Source organism: Agelaius phoeniceus, chromosome 20 (assembly GCF_051311805.1).
Source record: "Agelaius phoeniceus isolate bAgePho1 chromosome 20, bAgePho1.hap1, whole genome shotgun sequence".
Taxonomy (NCBI): Eukaryota; Metazoa; Chordata; class Aves; order Passeriformes; family Icteridae; genus Agelaius; species Agelaius phoeniceus.
The window spans coordinates 3,475,029-3,498,222 of NC_135284.1; the positions used below are offsets into that span (position 1 = coordinate 3,475,029).

Consider the following 23,194-nt stretch of genomic DNA (forward strand, 5'->3'; position numbering starts at 1 on the left):
TTGTCTTTTTTACAGATTCTTTTTCTACAGGTAAAAACTCATCAGTTCTGGACAGTGAGGACAAGGTTTGAATATTGTTGGCTCACTGGAGACAGAAGGGAAAACCCATCCTTTGATTTAATTTTGGCTAAATTTATACCTGGAATGAAAGTATAAAATGTAAATATGTGAAATTTCTGTAAAGGGTTTTAAACCCACTAATCTGCACTTATCTGTTCTTTTTTTCCCCCCCTCTCTTAAGGACCAAGGAAGAGGTACCTGATTGTGAAAAAAAAAGACAAAGTACCTGTGTTCCTGATTTTTAATGGTTATAATGTTGTGGTCTTGTGCACTGATAGGAACTCAAATCTGTAACCTGGTGGTAGCACTGAAGCAATTTCTTCCTTTATCTACAGAAGAAAATGCCCAAGGTAATAAATGTTCTTTAGCAGGTAGACCAGGTGCTCTAAACTGGAGGCTCTCACATTAAATCCCAATTCCCTGTTTTCAAGAAGTCCTTTGCTAACATTCCTGTTTATTAAAGAAATTGGGCTAAAGAGAACAATAAATCAAACTGAAGTGAAAAGTGAATTAAATTCTGATCCAATGACACAGATGCATTAAGAAATTAAGAGGCAGCATCATCAAATTCATTCTAACTGCAGTGCTCTCCATGCAGTCCAGTGAATCAATGTTGAATTTGAGCATCTCAAAGATTCATCTTGGACCCTCTCTTGAAGTCTCCTTTGTACAAACCCACCAAGGAGACCCTGGGGTGGTTTCATTGTTCTGCCTTCCAGACACTGCAGAAAGTGACCTGACAATCTGCAGGGCTGCAAATCATTAAGATGGAAATTGTGCTGGAATGTTCCCAGGCATCCTCTCAACCTTTTTTTTTCCCCCCTCTAATTGAATCAAGTCATGCACTGTAATTGAATGGTCTTAAAACCCACTTGGTTAAGGCCTGCAGTGAATACTTATCTGACATCAAGGAGTGTTCCTCAGTCACAGTGGTGCTAATTTCATTTATGCTTTAAAAGAAAAAAAAAAAAAGATGGATGAAACCACGTTATTTTTTGCCTGCCTTGGTGCTTTGTTTCTGATCTGAGAACTGATTTTGGCTGTACAGGAGGGATGGGGCTTTGGCAGGAATTAATGCCAGGAGAGGTGACAGCCCCCAGGGGGACCTGGTGCAGGAATTTGGAGATTCTGAAAGCTGAAACCTCAGAATGTTTCCCTGCAAACCAATTTGCTGATTTGTGAACATGTAGTAATTTTCAATAATCAAAATGTAAAGCTTCTACCTCCCCCCCCAAAACTGGACATTAAATTCATATAGAAACCTTTGCTTTAAACTGTGCCTGCAAGGAAGTGCAGCTGCCAGAGCTGAGCCCTCATTTCTTTTTTTAAAGATGCTCTCTGATTAAAAAAAAAACACAGAAAAAAATATCATGTACTAATCAGCCCTCATAAATTTTAATGGGAGGATGGTGACAAAAAAGGAATAGGAATAGTAAATTTCCCCTAATCAAGTTAAATGCCCTGAACATGTTTTCATCTGAGTGAAAGCTTCACTTGGAACAGAGCTGGATTTTACATTTTAGAGATCTGCTCTCCCTGCTGAGGAAAGAGGACTCCAGAACCCAGTTTGCCCCTTCAGAAAACACAAGTTTTTTAATAATCACTGCACTGAAATCAGAGCCTTAAAGGGTGCTCCATCTTTTACTGAAATAAGGAGGTTTGAGCAAAGCTAAAATTATCCTAAAGGAGGGAAAGATTTTTCACATGGATCCAAAGGCTTTAGGAGAGTGAAAAGAACAAGCCTGGTTTTGTGTAATTGGTAAATCAGATGGATCCCAGGCAGGAATTCTGGTGTTTCCAGGTCAAAGTAGATTTTGTGGTGAAGCCAGCAACCCTCACTTGGAATGTGCTTTCATCCAAGTGCCAAATCTCTGAAAATTTTGCCTATTTTGGTGGAGAAGACAGATAAAATATGGATTACCTGTGAATACTCTGTAACTCACCAGGGTGCTGTTAAAACATGTATTTCTTTTTGCTCATTCCCTTCTGGAAAAATCAGACATGAAGTGCAGGAATATGAAAATGATCTCTTGCCTTGAGTAGCAGAGTGAGAAGGAAGAGCAGCTCTGGCCTCAGTGTGGAGAGAATGCAGAGCAGCTGCTCAGAATATCATTCAGAGGCAGGAAAAAAGGGAAAACTGTAATTTCTGCCCAATTCTGCAGCTCCAAACTGCAGCAGTTAATGGTGCCCAGCAGGAGAGGAGGCTGCCAAGGGAGAAGGAATTCTCCTTAGAGCTGAATAAAAACACTGGGAAATTCAGCTCGGCCTGGGACTGCTCCCATCAAACAAATTAGGTACAAATAGCCCAATAAAAGCTTGGGACTCTTGAATCAGATAAATGCAGTATTTAGGCTCTCCTCCTAACAAGTGAAATGCTCCTTCCCTCCCTGGAGCTCCTTGCAAGGTTTGTTTGGGTAGTAAATCACTCGGTGGCTGGGCTGGGTTTCCTCTCAGCGCTTTGCTGGCAGCTCTGGGGCTGTTCTGCAAGCTCACCTCCTAAAATGCAGATTTTTGGGGTAGTTCAGGAGCAGAGTTGTCACACAGAGCCATCTCCACCCTCAGTGGCACTTCAGTGTGGCCCCCACTGATCCTTCCTAGGAGCAGACAGAAAATGGAGTTTATTATTATTATTAATGAGGGGCCTGGAGCATCCTACTCGGAATTTGGGGGAATTATTCCTTCCACAACTTTCACACACAGGACAATGCAACAGCCCAATTAATTGTTCAATATTCTCTAGGGTCTGTAGGAAAATGGTTCCTTTTCAACCTCAAAGCAGACCCCTCCATGCCTTTTGTAACATTTTGTCATTCAGGGGTGACTTTAGGCACTGTTGCACTTGTTCAGCTCCTCAGCCAATCTGCAGGGTGGATTTTCACCATGAACATTTGCCTTCTGTCAAATGCAAACTGAGCAGCTCTTTGCTGCAGCGCTCTGCTGTTCATCTGTTCCTAATGAAATGCCAGAATTGGGGTTTTTGGATGATTCTCGTTGTTTAAACCTCAGCCTGGGCTCTGGGATCTCCTGGGACAGCCCCAGAGATGAAGCACTCTATGAATGGGAGGTTACTGAAGGATGAATCGCAGGGAAAGTCAAAAAACGCCACTGAGGGATTGAAGAAAACACATTTTGCACAAAGAGGAGGCTTTATACAAAGCCTAAATGCAAAATCTGGAGAGTGCAACTCCTCTGGACAAGGCAGATGAGCAGTGCAGGTGGGCTTGTGGCTGCAGCCCCTGGGAGGGCACTGAGAGCAAACACACATCAGCTCACATCAAACCATCCTCATTGTCCTGAGGCAGCAGGTTCAGAATGACTTTACATGCACACAAACAAAATTCCCAACACCTCAATGGAGAATTGAAACTAAAAGACCCTCCAGCGATGAGTTCAGCTCCCAGGAAAAGGTTTAAAAGCAACAACAACGAAAAAATCTTCACTGTGGACAAGGTCTTGGTAAATAAACTCCAGTTCTTTACCCCTGGATTGCCACAGGACAATAATATTATTATTTTTCCCCAGTGATGAGAAGTTTTTCTTGATTAAATATTCAGGCTGAGGGGCAAACCTTTGCAGAGATGAGATTTATTACTTTTTCTACTCACCAGTAAATATCTCCTGGAGAAGTTCAATGATAATTAACAATTAGATGTTGTGTGCAGAGGTACTCAGCAATGCTGACCAACACTCCAGGATCTCATGAATTATTCTTAGGAAATAAATGTACAACAACATCAGAATCCCTGAGGGCACTGCAGCCACAGTCATTAGTGTTCATTACTGAATGCTGTCCCCACTTCTGTGTCCTCTGCTTTATGAACACCTAATTAAATATTTAATTGTGGTAAGGACTCCTAATTGCTACAAAAGCAGCAACACATCTCAACTTGACCAGAATTGCCAGCTTTTGCCTTGCCAAGGCACTGTAATACTCAGATTATTGTATCAAAACACAGTTTTGCTGTTTTGGAAAATGAGGATTCTCTCAGGGTTGAATCTCATGCTGGCAAGACAGGGGACAGCTGGTCTTGAGTTAGTCAGTGAAGATCAGATCAGGAACAGAATCAAATATAAATTTGGAGCTGAAATATTCCAGGAAAAATGTTTTAAGGAAGCCTGGCAGCAAGAACAAGAACTGCTCAGTGTTTCCATGCTGTGTCACCTGGAGCAGGCTGGCCTATTTACAGAAGTTCCAGTTTCTGCTGGGAATGTTCAGAACACACAAAATCCCAAGAGCCTGAAGGAGCAGACAGCCAAAATATACCACTATGGGCAGAGCTTCAGGATTAAACGTGGTATTTATGTTTCCATTAGATAAACACATTATCTAGCAGTTCCAGTTCTTTATCTGCAGTTTGTTTTCAAATCCAAAATGCAAAGAGAAAATCAAACCCATCTGCCTGGCCTCTGTCTGTGTGAACTCCACAGGTCACTCAGCTGACAGAGGTCTGATTGAGAAAGAGGGACAGTATGTAAATAAATTAAATTTTGTATAAATAAGCTAAATTATCAGTGCTGAACTGCAGACATCAAGGTCTTCTCAGACCTTCATCTCAGTTAATTCATGTTCACTATCTCGTGCTTGTCCAAATCTTTAGACATACAAGGCAAAACCCTTTGTAACTTGGACTGAAGGGTTTATATTTTAGATAATTTCTATCACTGGGAAAGATTTTTTTTATGCCCCTCTGATGCTGAATTAAAAATAGAATAATGACACATTGCATGGAACACAGATTCTATATTTGTCTTTGAAGCATTTCCCCAGCACACTAAAAAACAACATTTATTACCTACCAGAGCACAATCACGTCCTCCTGAGATCCTGCAATGTCCTGGAGACCATCAGGAAAATCAAAGATTGTCCCAAGGAGAGGTCACCTGCAGATTGAAGTGGCTTTTCAAGGTGAATGAACCAGCCTAGAAAACATCAGAGAAGGACTTATAGCAAATGTAGAACTCTTGCATTTAAAAATATAAAATAAATGGTACTGCCTGGTCTTTTCTGAGATCAGCAGGAGCTGAGGGGGTTCCCAGCCTGCTCCAGAGCTGGATCCATCCCTGTCCTCACCCTGTGACAGGACAAAGCCACGAGAGGGTGCCCATTGTGTGAGCCCTGCTGTGCCCAGGCTGCTGCTTTCTGCTCCCAAGCACCTGAGCAAACTCCAGCAGAGCACCAAAGGGTTTCCTTTGTCACACAATTCACTTTAATCCTGGATATTGTCATGGATCCTGTAGGATCTCTTGTTTTCTGCCTGGCCCCAGAAGCAAAGGGGGACATGCAGAAAACTCCCCAGGCACTTTTGTGTTGCCAAGGGCTGCACCAACAAATCCCTGCACACAGGGAAAAATCAGAATTTTACCTCACTGGGACAAAAAGGGACAGAATAACTTTATTTCTTTATTTCTCTCCTATTTTCTACTGAGCCAGCCAGGAGCTCTGGCTGCAGCCTGCAGTCCTCTACCATACAGGGAGAGCACATGCAGCAGGGAGCACAAAGCAGGAATGTTTTATTTGTCACTGCTCAGGCATGGTTGGAAAATCCCCAGCAGGGAGTGTTTACGCTGCCAGTGTTTGCACCTCTGTCTCCAGGCAATGGCCTGAACCCTCCCCTCTTCCCTCAACCTGCACCCAGCAGCTCCAGCAAGGAGAGCATCTGTCAGCCCAGCAGGCCATGGGCACAGCTCAGAGCCCACATCAAACCCAACCTGTGCTCCAGAAGGAGACAAGCAGCCCTTTCCCTGGAATTCTCTATATATAGCTTTGTAGAATTAGTGTCCTTTGCAGCAGGAAGGGCAATTTTTAGAACAAAACATCACATATCTACTTATATGTGGATCGGTTCCTATTATTTATTTTATTCCAGCCATCCTCAGGGACGGATCCTGTAACCAGTTTAGCAGCAGCAAAATCATTATTCAACAATCTGACAGCAGAAAAGGGAATAGCACAGCTGGCAACCTCCCTCCCTGTGACCCATGAGAGTGGAACAGAAATACAGCCCAGTTAGATGAACTTTTTCCCACTCTTTTTCCAAATTCCATGATTCCTTCCAATGTTTTTGCTGCAGAGGTAAAGCACTGCAAGCTTGGGATGAACAAAGGGAAATGGGTCTGGCACTCTGCAGATTCATTCTTGTCCTAATGCATGAAGGTTTTCATCCAGAGGATTCCAAAATAGCAGAATTTATTATTTTTTTTCTGCAATGATGGAGTCCCTGACTTTAGTGTTGGAGACATGAACAGCAACAAAACCAACACTGCCAGCTGGGGATGGCTCTTCTGCCCAGTAAAACAGAGACACGGTTCTCTTTGCCCAGAAAATCTAAATTTTCCAAGGATTCTCAGGAAAGAGCACAACAAACCCCACGGGCACTTTCCAGCTACCTCCAACTCTCCTCTCTGTGTGTTCAACATTTGACAGCCATCCTCAGAGACCAGAAATGCTGTAGCACCCCACATGCCACAAATCTCAGCTGAAAAAAATGGAAATATTATGGCAAAAGAGGAAGCAAGAAAAACCCCTTTGCACTCGGATTTCCATCCCCAAGGCAGCCACAGCCACATTTTCTGAGCCTTTGCCTGCTCCTGTCTGGCCCCAAGTTTGGGGGATTTTTGAGCTGTAGAAGCAGATTTGAGGTTGCAAAGTGCAAGCTTTCTTTCAAAATTATTTTTTCCCCCAATTTTAATTTTTGTTTTAGCCCCAGAGCAAGACATGAAATTTCTTGAGCACGGCAAAGCCTGAAAAGTGAGAGGCAGCCCCAGGAAGAGTCCAGCTGCAAACTCCACCAGCTGCAGCCCTTCAGCCCCAGCCCTGGGCAGCTCCTGGGACTTACAGAAAGCATCTGCTCTTTGTCCCAGCCCTGGGGCTGTCACATTTCAAAGGCTCCCTCTGCGAGCTCCAGAGGCAATGGAAAATATGTTCAGTTGCAAGTGGGGTCACAGGGAGATGGAGGAACCAGCTCGTGGATACAGCTCCCTGTGCTGGATTTGGAAAAACAGGGGGGGGAAACTCACCAAAGTGTGCAAAGCATCTGAAGAACAAGGAAGGTTTGATTGCACCTCTGCCCCTGAGGAAAATAGGGAATTGGGAACCACACAGAGCAGAGATGGAGGGGTTTTTTAGGAAAATTGCAGAGAGAGCTCTGTGAGTGGGGAAAGCTCAGAGCCTTCCACAGAGGCACAAGGAGCAGGCAGGGTGTGCTGGGGTAAAGGAGGGGTTTGGGTGCCCAAGGTTCATCTCTCACCTGCCAGGAGCCAAGAAACTCTGACCAAAGCACATCCAGAGGGTTTGGAGAGCCCTGGAGCTGCACTGGGAGCTGCTGGTGCCTTTCCATGGCAGGGCTGGGCCCCCAGAGCCTCTGTGCTTCAGACAGAGGAGGGAAACTGCAGCTGTGCCTCCACTGCCACTTGTGAGAGGTTTTTGTGTTTGGTCAGAGCCCTGCAAAACCTCCCCCTATGCACAGAAAAGGTTCTCAGTGGGGTTTACCTGTCAGGGAGAGGACAGCTCAGCTGTTGAGAAGTTCTTGTGTAAATGACTGAAGGGTTTCCTAACAAAACATTGGCATCTGGTAAGAGTGGACCCCAAAATTCTCTGGGGCCTCTTGACCACCATCCTTCATCCATGAGACTGCTGGGCTGGGGTGGGACTGGGAAGCTCTGGGGATGCCAAGGCCCTGCCTCACAGCAGAACATTTCTGGTGCAGATCAAAAGACAAATGAGCACTGCCAAGCTTAAAAAGAGAAGCAGGTCCAAGGAAGGGCTGAAGAGGAAGGTGATGCTGAAAGCTGTCAGTGCCCACAGCCTCCCCAAACCACCAGCAAGGTTATTTATTGAGAGTCCAGCCAGGGATGGCAGCTCTGATCCTGCCTTTCTTTACAATCTCCAAGTGTCCCTGCCACAGCAAAGCACCAAGCACAGCAATAGATTTATCACAGGCCAGATGAGCACCTTGCCAGATCTTGGGAACACTTAGGACAAAGCCATAGATGGAAAAAGCAGCTGAAGGCTTCACAAAGCAAGAAAACAACAGAAGGTGGAGCAAAAAAAGTCAGTTCCCACTCAGAGTCCCAGAGCAGTGAGGCTGGAGGGGGAATTGCCCAGCACAGGGGGGAGAACCCATTGAAGTGCAGGGAATACATTTTAAAACAAAATTTTGCTGCCTGTCACGTGCATGCAGTGAGGATTAAGGTGATGGTGTCCAAAAGGAAAACCTCCAAGGCTCACTCAGAGTGGAACTGAGACAGAGATCTCAGGTTGCATGGTTTATCTCACTGGAGGGAAGGTGAGACAAACCTTTCCTGGGATTCTCACCAACCTTCCCCTGGACTGGAAGGTGCATCCAGGGCAGCACCACCTGCTCCAGGCTCAGATGTGGCTGCACAAACTTTCATGGAGCTGTGAAAAACAAGGGTTAACCCTCACAGCAGTAATCAGGAATCTGATAAGAACCTACAGTCCACATTGATAACACCTCCCCTCCCTTGCTGAGAAAGGCAGAGCCTCTAAAAGTGCATCCAAAAATGAACATTTTCAATTAAGTACACTTGCTGTATTGTTTACAGAAATTTTACATGTTATGACTGTTGAATAGAGTGAAAAGTGAGACAGCTCATTTTTATCTCTTTTCCCACAGAGTTTACAGCAGGCTGCAAGTCACAAAAAGGAACAAGGTCCTTGCAGACATTTGCAGCAGGACAGGATGCCCATCATGAGTAACAGGAAGCAAAAACCACACACAAAGTGTTGGCCCATCAGTCTCTCAGGGGCCACGAGCAGGATTCTGCTGCTCTTTGTTACAGAGACAAAGCAACCCATGAAAGTCCCAGAAATCCACCAGTGAAAGTTTCAGGTCCAGGAAATCCACATCACCTCCTGTGATTGTAGGAAAACTTGCAAAGAATTTCATTCTGGAAGTGTGAAATGGGGATCCTGACGTGGATTAGCCACAGAGCCCTGCAGGTGCTGCACAGGGTGAGGGTTTGTCCACCCACATCTCTCACCAGCACAGAGACAACTCCACCCTCAGCAGCTTTTAGGAGTCTACAACACTTTTTATTCCAAAGCACTTTAGTGCAGTCCCTTGTGACAGGGTTCATCCTCAGCCAGGTGATTCCTTGGGCATTATCCACGGGCATTATCCACATTATTCCATCAGCATTATCCTTGCACAGCTCAGAGAGCTCTGCCTTCCCCACTGCCCCAGCAATTCACTCCCACCACTGGATCTTTAGGAACAGTAATAAGAAAGTGTCAGGCAGAGAAAAGTCAAGTTAAAAACAGTTTCTTCAGAGGAAATGAATCATTAAAGTGCATGACAACGCTGAAAGCCACAGGCTGAGCCACAGTCCTCCACGAAATGCACTTTGCTGCTGACAGTGCCTTCAGCTCTCCCAGCTGCAGGGGGAAGAGCAGCTCCTCTGGAGATGGAGGCAGGTGCAGGGGAGCTGTCAGAGCTCCCTGGGCTGTCTGTGCAGAGGAACCATCTCCGTGCCAGGTGCCTGGGGCTGCAGCAGCGCCAGCTCCTCGGGGGCAGCTGCTGCTCGCGGTGGTTTCTGTGCTGGTCTCCAGGAGCTGGTGTCTGCAGCAGGGACACAGAGCAGCCCCTCATCAGCAGGAAGCTGACAAAGGGACCCAGCTTTAGAAGGGTGAAGGCTCAGGGAACACCCAACACACACCACAGAGCGTCCTAAGCACTGCAACCTCCCCAGTCCTGGCAAACTGCAGGGGGAATCTGCACTGGAGGATGTGTCCAAAGCCACTGGAGCTCCTGGTCAGGCTGAACAAGATTTTTCTAACAGGGAAACAGCTCTGATTTCCACAGAGTTCCTTCCCAGCTCTACTAAGGGAAGCCAGCAAAGGTCTCAGGCAGAATCTGACAGCACTGCCAGAGTTAATGCCCAGATTCAGGCTCTGAAAGCCCTGTGATTTTAACATCTGCAGGATGAATGAGCCTAAATTTTACCTTTCCTAGGAAAAGCCTCACATATTTGGGCTACTGAGCCAAAAACAAGAGCAGCCCTTGCTTTTCCTCAGCAGCATTTCCTGCCCCTTTCTCCCAGAGCTGGATAGGAATGGCATCTCCTTCCTCCTCAGTGTGTTCCCAAACTCTGGCCAGCCCTACACTAAACCTTTATTTTCTCAGCTCACAAGGGATGCTGCTGTGGGGAAGCAATTTCAAGTTGGCCTGCCTGGAATGCCAAAGACATAACAACATGCCAAGAGCAGTTTGCTGAGCAGGAAGCTGAAAGGGAACTGCAGACCTTTCTTCATGATTAAATTTACCTTCTGGATTTAGTTCTGAATCATTGGTGCTCCCAGGTTCTTCCTTCAGAACTCCCACATCCTTTGCCCAATCTGTCCATTTAATTTCCTCTACTCTGGAGAGACAAAGTGACACAAGACACTGATGCCTGGAATGCAGCACCCCAAGGCAGATCTCGTTGTTCTGCAGCCTCCCAGCCCAGCTCACCCTGCCAACACCACCCTGGTGGTCTGCCTGCAGCAGCAGCACCTTACAGAGCTTTTTGTTCGAGCAAAGATCTTCCACAATCAAAGCTCCACGAAGCAAAACATCTTTTCCCCCTGTATATTGCCCCCTGTTCTGGTTTCAAATTCTCCAGCTCAGGGAATGTTGTTAACACAAAGGTGGCAATGCTGGAGGATCAATTAATTCTCAAGCCTCCAGCCTGGAATTTGGATGTAGCCAGGAGTGCATGGTTGATCAGTGCTGAAATTCCCTGTGGTGCCCCAGGCTGTGACCCCACAGGAGCTGGAGAGTGAGGGGGGAATGGTGACTCTGCCTTACCTGAAGCACCACCTCTCATCCTTCTTATTGAGCCCCACGGACATGAAGCAGCCAGATCTCCTCTTCCCCCCCTGGCGCCACAGCCAGGCCTTCTCTATTTCCAGGATGGCAATTGCCCTCTGGAAGAACAAAACCCACAAAATCAGAGAGAAGCCAGGGCACAGACAGAGCCCAGCCCAGCCTTTCCCCACTCAGAAACTCCTTGGGCTCGGAAAATCCCCAGGGAAACCAACCCCAAAATGCTCCTGAAGTACTGCCCCAGGTTACCCCTGCAGAGAGCTGTAAATACACCTAAAAATGAACCTAAAATTCAGCTGTAAATACACCTAAAAATGCACTTAAAATTCAGCTGTAAATACACCTAAAAATGCACTCCCAGGGTGACAACTTCATGTGAAAGGCAGAATAATAGCTGAGCTTAGGACAGACATGTGGCATTCATATTTTCTTATAAAAAAAATCCCTTAAGCCAGGGTTTTTCTCCTGGGAAGCTGAGAAGCCTCAGAGAAAAAGGAAAGCAGTAATTGTCTGATTTGCGTCTCCTGTGTTTTGCTGTTTTAGAATGTGTTTGGAGATTGTTTACCCACAGGTGATTGTTTCATTGGATTCTGGTGTGAATTATTTTGACTTATTGGCCAATCAGGACCAAGCTGTGTCGGGACTCTGGAGAGAGTAATGAATTTTCATTATTATCTTATTTATTCATTATTTCATATTATCATTATATTAGCCTTCTGTAAGTATCCTTTCTGTATTCTTTAGTATAGTTTAGTATTCTATATCATAGTATAATTTAGTATTCTATATTCTGTATTATATATTTAGTATTAGTTAATATAATATAGTAGCATAAAATAATAAATCAGCCTTCTGAGAACATGGAGTCAGACTCATCATTCCTTCCTGCCACAAGGGCACCCCACAAATACAACGTGGGCTGAAGAGAGAAAAAAACAAGCAGGATGGGACTTGAAGGGCTAAAGATGGAACTGGACAATCAACTGCAATGTGCAAATGGAGCAGAACTTAATAAAAATGAGAGACCTTGTGACCATTCATCTTGGGTTCATTTTGTGCCCATTCTGGTTCATCTTGGGTTCATTTTGTGCCCATTTTGGTTCATCTTGGGTTCATTTTGTGCCCATTTTGGTTCATCGTGGGTGCAGCCCTGGCTGGGCTCTTGTGCTGCCCAAGGTGCATCCATTGAGCAGATCCTTTCAATAAATCTCTATTTTATTCTTTAGTTCTGTCCAGCCTCTGTTCTAGGCCAGCCTTCACAAGTCATCAGGGTAAGGGCATCAGAGAGGAGCCATGCAGAGCTTTGCTGGGCTCCAGGGCCTGCTGGGGCAGCTTTGCTTGCAGGGTAATTGAATTGTGGCTCTAAGGAGACATTTCCTGAGCTGATTCCAGCAGGCTGAAGAGCTGAGTGAGGCTGCAGTGCCACAGACAGATTGCTTTGGCTCCCCCAGCCCCAGCCTGGCTGAGCTGGAGCCAGTTGGTCTGTGCAGCACAGCTGGGACACATCAGCCTCCTGCTGGGCTGGGCCCACCTGGTTCCAGCACCAGGGTCAGGCCCAGAGCACACCTGAGGGCAGCCCAGGGGCCAGGCTGACCCTTTTTCCTCTGGGGCTCAGGTCTGAGCAGCTCCTGTGTTTTCCTGTGGCTGCAAGGAGTTCCCAGCTGGGAAACCAGGGTGGGGACACATCCCAGCCTCCCAGGCTGTGTCTGTGAGGAAGGTGAGGGAAGGGGATGAAGGGCTCTGCTCAGGGCTTGCAGCAAGGTCAGAGCTGGCAGAGGTATCAAGCCAGCACTAATTTCATGTCTTTGTGTTACCAAAGAAGGAAATGCTGTTCTGTGAGGAAGGCAGTGGCACCTGGGACTCGGTTTTGGGCCTCACCTGCAGCTTCCAGACGCTCTTGCTGTAGCCAGAAATATCCGTGACGGTCTCGCTCATGAGGGCAATCAGCATGTTCAGCAGCAGGATGTAGGTGAGGATCACAAACAGCAGCAGCAGCAGCATGACAAAGTACCTGAACCTGGCGTGCTCCTGGAAATCCAGGTCCCCCATGCCGATGGTGATCTTGAAGAGCTCCAGGGAGACGCTGAGCAGGCCCCCGTACATGGCGTGGCTGCCCGAGCTCTCCAGGGGAGCCAGGGACTTGTTCTGGGACACCGAGGGGGCATCGCCCATCAGCGTCACCAGGGCTGCGGGGAAAACACAACCTGAGCCCTCAGGAAAGGGATTTGTGCAGCTCAGCCCACACAGAACCCAGAGAGGGCTCACCTGCAGCAAAGCCAAAGAGGAAGATCATGTAGACCAGGAGGAAGCGCAGCAGGTCCCTCATGATGGTCTGAAACACAAACCAGGGGAAGTGCTGGGCTTTATCTCACATGAAATCACCAGGATGATCTCACACAATGCCAGCTGACACAAACCAGCCCTCAGGAAATCTGACAGCAAGGTTTCCACCTTTTATCCAGTTTTAAAAACTGCAAATATGTATTAAATTACTTCAACAGGTAAATAATATCATTGGCAGCTTAAAATGACAGTGCTGTGAACTTCTTTGTTGCTCTGTTAGTATGAACAAGTAAATATCCTGTTAGCTCCCACTATGGCTGTTTCCAAATAATTTCAACACACACCCCACCCCTCTCCTTTCCACAAATGGTGACCAGAATTCTTCCCTGGCACCTCGTTTCACCCCTGCTTTGCCTTTCCAGTGCCAGGTTCCTCTGTGGATCTGGAAACACTTCTCAGGCCACGCTGAGCATCTCCAGGGTGCCCAAACTGGTTTTCAGTGCTGTTTGGAGCTGGATTTTGGCACCTGGGATGTTCAGCAGTGCCAAACAAGTGATTTGCTGCAGATGAAGACACGGACCCAACCTCATCCTGCAGCACCTGTGCTTCCACAGGACACCAATCCCAGCTCCTTCACTACTTGCACCTAATTCTTTTTGCGTGTGCTAATTTTACTGTGACCACTACAAACACTGCAGGCAAAGTAACTGAAGTTTTGCAGGCAGAGAACGAAACAAAATGACTGTTGTTTTTAATAGGTATTAATATCTGTATTGATTCCTATCTACTTCCCCTTCATTTCATCCTCTGATGAAATCCTCCTGACCCTCCTGTAGGATGAACAGTTGCCTCTAGGCACCCTCTACAAAATTTGTTCCAACACCAGCGTTTCTGTCAATTCCCTGTTCATTTGCCAACTGCACAATTGTTTAGGAGATTCTGAGGGCCAATTCTCTTTACTCGGGAACCAAAACAACACATCTTGAAATTTTGGTGGCAATACCAGCCCAGAGCCTCTCCCTGCAGGGGTTTTTTGTTGATACCTTCTGGATCTGCAGGGGTTTTTTTTAATATCTTCTGGATCTGCAGGGTTTTTTTTGATACCTTCTGGATCTGCAGGGGTTTTTTTTGGTACCTTCTGGATCATGACGCTGTAGATGCCGGTGCGCTGGAAGCCGCGGGTGTAGTAGAGGGTGTTCACCCAGCCCAGCAGCAGGGAGAACACCATCACTGCCACGTAGTTCTCTGAGCTGGCTCCATACAGCACTGCTGACAGCAGCAGGGAGAAGGCCTGGATGAAGCTGGAAGGGAAAAAAAAAAGGAATTGGCGGTGGCTCATCTCGGCAAAAATGGCCCTGGCAGATCTGCTGTGCAATAAAAGGTGCTTGGGGAGGCTGCGAGGAGCACTCAGAGCCCACCCAGCAACAAAAACAGGCTCAGGAAAGAGGCAGCAGCAGGGGTGCAAAGAGAGGAGCAGAGGATCTGGTTTTCCTGCTCTGTGACAGTGTTAGGGCAGCTCAGCTGCACAGAAAGGCTCAGGACAAGAGGCAGGAGCAAGGGTGCAAAGAGAGGGGAGCAGAGGATCTGGTTTTCCTTCTCTCCAGCTCTGTGGCAGTGCTGGGGCAGCTCAGCTGCACAAAGCAGCAGCTCCAAGCTGTGGCAGAGGCCAGGACTCACATGAGGATCTCGATGCAGCTGTCAGAGCACATGGTCTTCAGGGACTGGCGCCTCCTCCTCAGGTACAGGCTCTGGGGAGCAAAATCAATGCACCATTCATCAGAGCCAGGCCATGTGAGAGAGGCAGCCCTGCCCTGCCCTGCCCCAGGCAAAGCTCTGCTCCACGTGCTCCTCCTTTCATCTCCAAGATCCCCAATTTCATCCCTCCCAGATGAAAAAAGCCCTTATTTATAAAGGGCAAGGATAAACAAGGGCTGAATCATGCCTCAGCCCAATGGCTTTATTAATAGCCTGCATTAAATGCCAGGGATGCATTTTAATGCCATAAATCACAGAAGTCTCTCAGAATTATTTGCTGTTGTGGAACTGTGATCCCCCTTGCCCAGCAACCTGGCTTGTGCTGCCCCTGCCACTGCAGGTCACACTGAGTGTCCCAGAGCAGGGTTCCCTCCTGCACATCCTGGTGTCAGGAGAACAGATCCTGCTGCTCCATCCTGTTCCTTTTTTCCCCCCCTGTTTTACAATGGAACCAGACAAGAGATCCCCCTACCTGAGCAAAGATCAGATAAATGCCTCCTAACAAGATAATGATCAGTCCAGAGACCCACAGGAAGCCTCCAGCTGTGAACTCCACTGGGAAGGAAGGCTGCAAGACAAAACCAGAACCACCCAAAGCAGTGGAGATGGGCAGGGACAGCGATGCCAACCACCCACATCTTTTAAATCTGCTCCATCCATCCAGAAAAAAGGCTGGACCTACCTTTACCCTTAAGGGCTGATAGTATGCAATGGCTGTGAAGATGATCATGAATGACAGGTAGGAGACAAAGCTGAAGTAGAACCTCTTGGAAGCAAAGGTTTCCCATTTTTGCTGAAGCAGTTTGTTCAGTGGCTCCAAAACCACCATCTTGTACCGGTTCTGTGGGGAAACAAGGAACCAAAGTGTACCTGTGTGCCAGCAGGAATGGGAATTCACCTGGGGATGGTCTTTTTAAGGGCTGGAGCTGCTTGGCTTCAGCTGGGGAGTTGTTAAGGGGTTATTTAGCGTGAAAGATAACAAATATTGCATAGAAGTCGCTTCATTGAGGTATTTGAACAAACTGAGGCTTAAGACAGCCAAAGGATCAAAATTTCTCTCAAATTATGGATGGTCAGAGCCATGCCAAGCAGCCTCCAAACAACAACATCTGCAGATATCCCCATGAATCATTCCTTTTTCAGAAAAACCATCACCTGAAAGCCCACACGAACTTGAAATGCCACAGTTCCAAATTCATGCCACAATAAATATCCTGTTGGCTGCCCACTATGGAAAAGGAGAGGAAAAGCCTGTCCTGGAGCTGAGGTGAGAGGCTCACCGGGGTGTCACTGCTGTAGGCCAGGATCTCCAGCACAGAGTTCTCCTCGAAGCTGTCCAGGGAGGACAGGTCGTAGAGGGACACGTGGATGGGGCCGTAGGTCCACTCGGTGAACTTGCGGGACAGGTGCCGGTACGGGGGCTCCTGGATCTCCCTCTGGATGATGTGCCTGAAGATCTGACACAAACACAAGCCTGTCCCTGTGCTGCAGCTGCAGGAGGACACCCAAAGCAGCACAGCTGGAGCTGGGGCTCATCCAGCACCTGGGTCTGGCTAAAAGCAGGGAAACAACCAAATCTGGCTGCCCCAGGAGCGAGGCACTTTCAGCCCAGGGAGCAGGGACAGGGCAGGGGCAGCAGGGGCAGGGGCAGCAGGGACAGCTGAGGCTCTGCAGGACACAGCTGGGTGGCTGGGAGGTGCCCTCCTTTGTGGTCACCTCTGGCACTGCCCCTGCCAGCAGCATCAGCACGGGTTGGGTGCAAGAAGCTCCAACCCCAAACCCCACTGGACACCAACCAAGGGTGCAAATCCCACCACCCCTGCTCCTCACCAACTCCAGGGTGCAAATCCCACCACCCCTGCTCCTCAGCACCCCCAGGGCTCCCCCCTGGCTGTCCCCACCTCCACTTTGCCTGTCTTGGCAGCAAGCTGCAGGGGATTTAAGCCATCATAGTTGACAATCTCCTCCAGTTTGCAGGTGGGGTCGAGCTTGACGCCCGCCTTGAGGATCTCCACGTAGGTGCTGCTGACAAACTTGGTGTTCTCCTCGGTGTCATCTGCAATCATCACCAGGGCGTGCAGCACCGTGTTGCCCTGGGTGTCCTGCTCCTGCAGCCTGGCTTTCTGGTGGGGGTTGTTCAAAAGGTAATCCACCACATCCAGCTGGTTGGTGCAGGCAGCCAAGGAGAGGGGGAGCTCACCTGAGGAGATCAGGACACAGCATTTGGAGGGGAAGCAGGAAGGGGTGAAAGAGGATTCAAGAAAGGAGGGGAAAAGCAATCCTAGAAAAATATGTTAAATATATATATAAATATTTTATTTATATATATACACATATATATACATAATTATTTATATGTATAATTATTATATATATAATTATTATATCTATTTTAAATATATCTATTTTATAAAAATAGAAAATATTAAAATTTATTAAAATGTATAAAATATATTAAAATAATGTATAAAATATATTAAAATATATATAAAACATATAAATATATATTAAAATATATTAAAGTAATATATAGAAATAAATATATAAAAATATGAAATATATACAAAAATATAGAAATCTATTTAAAATGTATAAATATGTATTAAAATATATTAAAATAATGTATAAATATATTAAAAGAATATATGAAATATATTAAAATAATTTATAAAATATACAAAAATAGCCCAGAGTTTTATAACTGAAACACAGAACAGGTTCTGCCTCAGTGTCTCTGGATTCTGAAAGGGTTTTACAATAAACAATTACTCTGTTTCTGGGGCAGCTGAAACACATCTCAAGCTGATCTCTCAAATGTGAACCAGCCAAGTATTGCTGTCTGAAGCCACTCAGACAGGATTAAACACATAAACCCAAGGATGATGGAAATGCACAGTGAACACCCCAGATATGAAAGGATTCTGCTTTGTAAATAAGTCAAGGGCTTGATTAAAGGGCACTGGAGATGGCACCAGAGGGGCAAACCCGTCCAGAATTTGTGGCATCACACACAGCGTGGCAATAAAAACCCCAGAGGAACATGTTCCACAGTGACTCACCAAAATAAAAGTAAACTCCTTCTTTCTTCTTCCTGAAGAACTCCCCGTGGGCCCTGGCATGGACATCAGCTCCATTCTCCACCAGCAGCTTCACCATCTCCAGGCTCCTTTTCTCGATGGCAATGTGCAGGGCAGTCTGGCCTGGGGCACAGCAAACCCTGTCACTGTGCCAGCCCGGGGGACAGCAGGGGTGTCACAGCCTCAGGGCGGGCAGGGCTGGCAGCTGAGGGCTTTCAACAGCCTCAAAACCACCAGAAATTCAAAATCAGGGCAGGCAATTCCCCCTGCCTGGCACTGAGGTCCCAAACAGCCACGGGAGGGTTGAGGCAGCCAAACAAACTCATTTAACAACCACAGATCACTTCACTTTTACAAGTGCTTTTTATACTTTCCCAAGTAAATAATCTCGCTTCTTGGGTTATTAAAAGCATGTATCATTTCTGTTTTACAGACCAAGGAGGGTATAACTCAAGGCTGGAGGAGATGGAGCAGCAGAATCAGAAATAAAGGCTGAGTGTGCTGTGTGACCCGGGGGCTGCAGGAGCTCCAGGTCCCCTCTTTTCCCTTTTTCCGGCTCTTCTCACAGGAATCCTTCCTTACCTCTGTAGAAACAGTCAGAGCAGGACACGTTGACAAGTGGCCTGGGGTTCTGTGTCTTTTGGTCTATTTCCAGCAGGACTGGGATTGTGTCATTCTTCCCATTTTTTAAGTTCAGCAGGGCTTTCATCAAGCAGGTCTTCCCAGTCTTTGCATCTGGCAGGGAGAAAGGATTGAATGGGCTGTGGGTGTGCTTTGCACACAGCTGTGGTGCTTGATTCAGAGATCAAACACAATCTTCGTTTTAAAGGTTTTTATCAGTATTTTTAGCAGTCCTGAGGCAAAAACCTTAGGATATATTCAATTAATGACATTCTCTGTGGTGGTGTTTGTTTCCCAGGATGAGGGAAGAGATGAGAATCTTGACTCCATGTTTCAGAAGGCTGATTTATTATTTTATGATATATATTATATATTATATTAAAGAAAGAGAAAGGATTTCATCAGAAGGTTAGAAAGGAAGGAAAAGAATGATAATAAATTCTTGTGACTGACCAGAGACAGCTGGACTGTGATTGGCCATTAGTTAAAAACAACCACATGAGACCAATCAAAGATGCACCCATTGCATTCCACAGCAGCAGAGAATTATTTTTTTTACATTTCCTTTCTGAGGCCTCTCAGGAGAAAAATCTTAGCAAGAGGATTTTTCATAAAATACGTCAGTGACAATTCTCCACCCTGGGGTGAATATGAGGAAAACAAAAGAAGACAGAGGGCAAAGAGAAAGCGAAGAGCCGGGAGCTCATCCCCTGCCGCCCCTGCGGAGAACAAACCGCCCCAGGAGCGGGGATGTACCTGTGTACTCGGAATTGGTGAGGAATTTGGAGTTCCTCCTTAAGTACTCCAGCAACCCCTCCAGGGCCTGGGGGCTGCCCCTGACCACGGCGCTGAACAGCCGCTCCCTGTCAAAGCGATTCGGGTCCTTCTGGCTGCGGGACAGAGCGGGGAACAGTCAGGGGTGCCGGGGGGAAGGAGGAAAACGCCAAGTAATTGGTTTTAAAATTTTTAAAAAATTTAAAATAGTTTAATAGTAATAAAATGGTTATAAAAATAGTAATGTAATTAGAGTGATAAAAAATTTGGATAGTTGGGATTTAGGACAATATGAGGCAATAAAAACAAAGAGTTATGGACCGTCCGAGTACCTTTTTCTGGGCAAAATAAACCCAAAAAAAGGACCCACGTGAACAGAGGATTAACTTTTAAAAACAATAGCTTGTTGCATATTTATACACTTCATACATGATGCATAAATTCTATTTAAACAAAGGATTCTGTCTGGTCAGTGCCAACTTAATTTTGACAGTGTCTTCAGGGCTGAAGAGGGTGGGAAGAAGTATATAATTTTATATAATTTAAATATAATAATTAAATATAATTTAAATATAATAAAAAGAAATATAATTTATTATACTTTATTATCTATAATATTTATCATCTATAATAAGTACTATTAATAATAATACTAATAATACTACTACTAATAATAATTCTCTTTCTCTGAAATATTTAGGTGTCCTGTGGCTGCTATCTGGTGTGAATACTTTATTCCTTTCTTTAAAAAAATATCCCACATACATAGTTTCTATTTTAACATTATGTTATAACCTAAAACTATATTGAATACACTACTTGAAAAAATTAATACAGCATAACTTTCTAACATAACACATATAATATTCATTTTAATATTTGCAAAAAGCCAATCATAAAATACAGATTTTCACAGGAAGGTCTGGAGGGGGAAGTTCTGGAGAGCAGGGACAGGAATGTGCCATGAGCTCCAGTGGGACAGTGGAAGGAAGGAGGGAGATGGAGGAGATTTTGTTGGAGGGGGAGAAAAAAACCCACATAAATGTTTTATTTTTGAGTCAAGGGAAAAATAGAGACAGTTATTTCCCAGAATTCTCCTAAGTGGCTGCTCTTTCCATCAGCTGGAGCTGTTCCCAGAGCCGGGCTGATGTGCAGCCCTGGCAGGAATCCAGAGCAGAGAGAGGAGCCCGGGACCAGGGTCAGGCCCATCCCTGGGGGCATTCAGTATTAGATTTAGTGGGATTTAGTGTGGATTCTTTTAGAGCAGACTTGGGACAATCCATAGGATCAGGGTGGATCACCTGGACCAACCCAAATTGGTCAAACACCCCCCAGTTACTCACTTGCTGACGAGTCCTGGCCGATAATTCAGATTAATCTTGATTTTAGGGGCAAAGTCACTGCTCTCCTTCTGGTAAGGTGTCTCCAAGGGCTGTGGCTCTCCTTTCCTTCCAGGTCCTGACCTTTCTTCCTTTTTGCTCGGGGCAGGTTTCTCTTCCTGGGGGCTGTCATCAGTTTCCAGCAGTCCCATGAGCCTGTTCCTCTGAGCTGGGCCTGGCTGCCCATTTGTGAATTTATCCATTGCCAGGAGAGATGGTCCTGCAGGTCACAAAGAGGTTCCCTGTGGGGGCACTAAACCTGCAAAGGATGGGGGGAATTAACACAATTTCTTCACAAAACCCAAAGGTGTTGGGACACAAAGGGAGTTCCCAGGTTGACCACAGGTCCCTTGAGAGGGAGATTTGGTAAAACTCTGCGTGGAGGAGGAGTATTTGAATAAAGGATCAGGGTGCTAAGTGGGGTTCCAGTGGAGGAGAGGTTTAGAGGCAGCTCATGAAGCACAGGCAACTGGTGTGCAGCACATCTGAGCCCCCTGAGTGGGATGACCTCACCTGTTGGCAGCAGCACAGGCTCCTGACATAAAAGGCAAGGAAAGTGGCTCTTGAGGGGTGTGTGATCGTGGTTCTTGTCTCAGTGCAACCAGCACAGGCACAGGCTGCTCACCAAGTGGCCAAGAAGATAAAGGTTCACTGGGGGCCCTCCTTGGAACAGGGATGAGTTTGCCCACAGTCCCTGCTGGGGAGTTTTACAGGGAAAAACACCTGCACAAAGTGCCTGGCATTTCATCCTTGATGGGCAAAATGACCTCCTCAATATTTGGAGCTGCTGGTTGTGGATGTGAGCACAGAACTGGAGCTCCCAGCTGCAAGGCAAGCACAGTCCCAGCCCTGGGAGCCTGCACAAGCACAGCTCTGCCCAAGAGCAGCAGCACAGCAGAGCCCCCAGCCAGCCCTTCTCTCATCTGAGAAGGATGTTCTGGTTTGAAGAGCCAAAACAGAGTTTCCTGAGCTCTGTTTTCCTCTTTGGGGACATCTCTCCACATCCTGTGGGCGCATCTCAGACCACACCCAGGGCACAGAGCCCAAGTCAGCATCTCACAGGGTTTGAGAGGCAGAAATTGAACATCCACAGCCACCCACCTGCAGCAGAGCTCTGCTCAGCAGCTCCTCCTCATTCCCAGGCACTCCCTCCAAAGGGTTAACGGGTTTGCTCTGAAGAGAAATCTCCCTTGCTGGGGCTACAGCCAGACTCCATAGCCTGCACCAGCAAAGAGGTAAATGGACACAGCACGAGCATTTGGGCTGGGAAAAAACCACAGCTCTGGGCAGAAAACAGCCACCAAACACCTTCATGCAGCCCACAGCAAGAAAGCCAAGGGCTGGTTTGGAGACAAACCGTGGTGATAATGCAGACACTCAGTTTAGTCTGCGCTCCAGTGACAAACATTCCTCTGCACACACCCTTCAGTCCCCTCAGCCTTGCTTCCCTCCCCACAACACTTACTGGTGCATCTGCCGGACCCTTTAGAAGGATATCTGCTCTTCCACAACAGTCTGCTCGTGCTTTTCTGTCTTCCTCTCCCCCAAATCATTCCTCAGCTGCAGTTTCCATCCCTCCACAGCGCTCCGGAGAGTTATTTACTGCCGGTCTTGCACAGACAGAGCGTCTGGGTTAAAAGCAAGAGCAAAATGGTCCCATAAACCAGGACCCTGAGAGGGATCCCCCTTCTCTGTGCATCCCTGGGAGCTCTCTCTGCCTCCCAGCTCCACTGGCACTTCCCAAGAACTGAGTTCTGCTCCCTGAGCCCTCTCCAAGCCCGGCTGTCAGAAGAGCTCAGCGCTTACCAGAAGTTGCTGCAAGCTCCACCCAAAGCTGATCTGACGAGGAGTCCCCACGGGTCCTTCAGAGGGGAAAAACCTCCCAGCAGCAACCAAGTCAGGCACCAAGAGGTGTCAACTGGCCTCAAGGCAGACCCAAAATCATTCCCATCCATGGGTGAGAAGCCGTGCAGGGAAGCCCATGTTCATCTGGCAGTGGCACAGCGTGGAGCTCCTGGCTGCTCCATGAGGGAATCCAGGGATGCTGTGGGAAGGAGCAGCCCCAGAGCCCTGGGGTTCACCCAACGTGTGGCTTTTTGCAGAGTGAAGGAGGCTTGCACAGGAAATGACTGGCTGGATTTCTCACTGAAGGGGAGAGCCAATGAGTGCAGTGCTCTTATATGGGAAAGCTGCTGCCTACTGCAAATTCAGAATGTTTAACCCCTGCCTGCACAGAGCCTCTGCCTCCCCCACAGCCCCCCGAGCCCCCCAGGAGCAGCAGAAGTGCCTGGAAGAGCTGAGGCTGAGCTTGGTGTGGGAAGGCAGCTCTGCAGAACCCGGGGACACAGCCTGATGTGCCACCAAGGGCAGTGCCAGCTGCTCCTCAGGGCAGCCCCAGACCCTCAGGGCGCTGATCACT

The 23,194-nt window shown here is 47.0% G+C and overlaps 1 protein-coding gene across 3 annotated transcripts; it reads right to left on the minus strand.

Moving 5' to 3' along the window:
- Nucleotides 1-5,899: 5,899 nt before the first annotated feature.
- On the minus strand, nt 5,900-22,561 carry LOC129129198 (transient receptor potential cation channel subfamily V member 2-like). Of its 3 annotated transcripts, none has more exons than XM_054646966.2 (17): nt 22,241-22,561; nt 21,877-21,994; nt 20,740-21,034; nt 19,379-19,512; nt 18,584-18,736; nt 17,984-18,124; nt 16,826-17,124; nt 16,205-16,381; nt 15,607-15,765; nt 15,397-15,492; nt 14,847-14,917; nt 14,305-14,470; nt 13,152-13,218; nt 12,765-13,072; nt 10,869-10,987; nt 10,346-10,440; nt 5,900-9,641 (listed from the first exon to the last, which is right to left on the minus strand). In XM_054646966.2, the coding sequence occupies exons 3-17, from the start codon at nt 20,976-20,978 to the stop codon at nt 9,511-9,513; spliced, it is 2,355 nt and encodes a 784-aa protein (XP_054502941.2). In that variant the 5' UTR covers nt 20,979-21,034; nt 21,877-21,994; nt 22,241-22,561; the 3' UTR covers nt 5,900-9,510. The 3 variants fall into 3 exon arrangements, with proteins under 3 accessions (XP_054502941.2, XP_054502944.1, XP_077044819.1); XM_054646969.2 differs by having other exon boundaries at nt 5,900-9,681; XM_077188704.1 differs by lacking the exon at nt 21,877-21,994.
- Nucleotides 22,562-23,194: the final 633 nt, after the last annotated feature.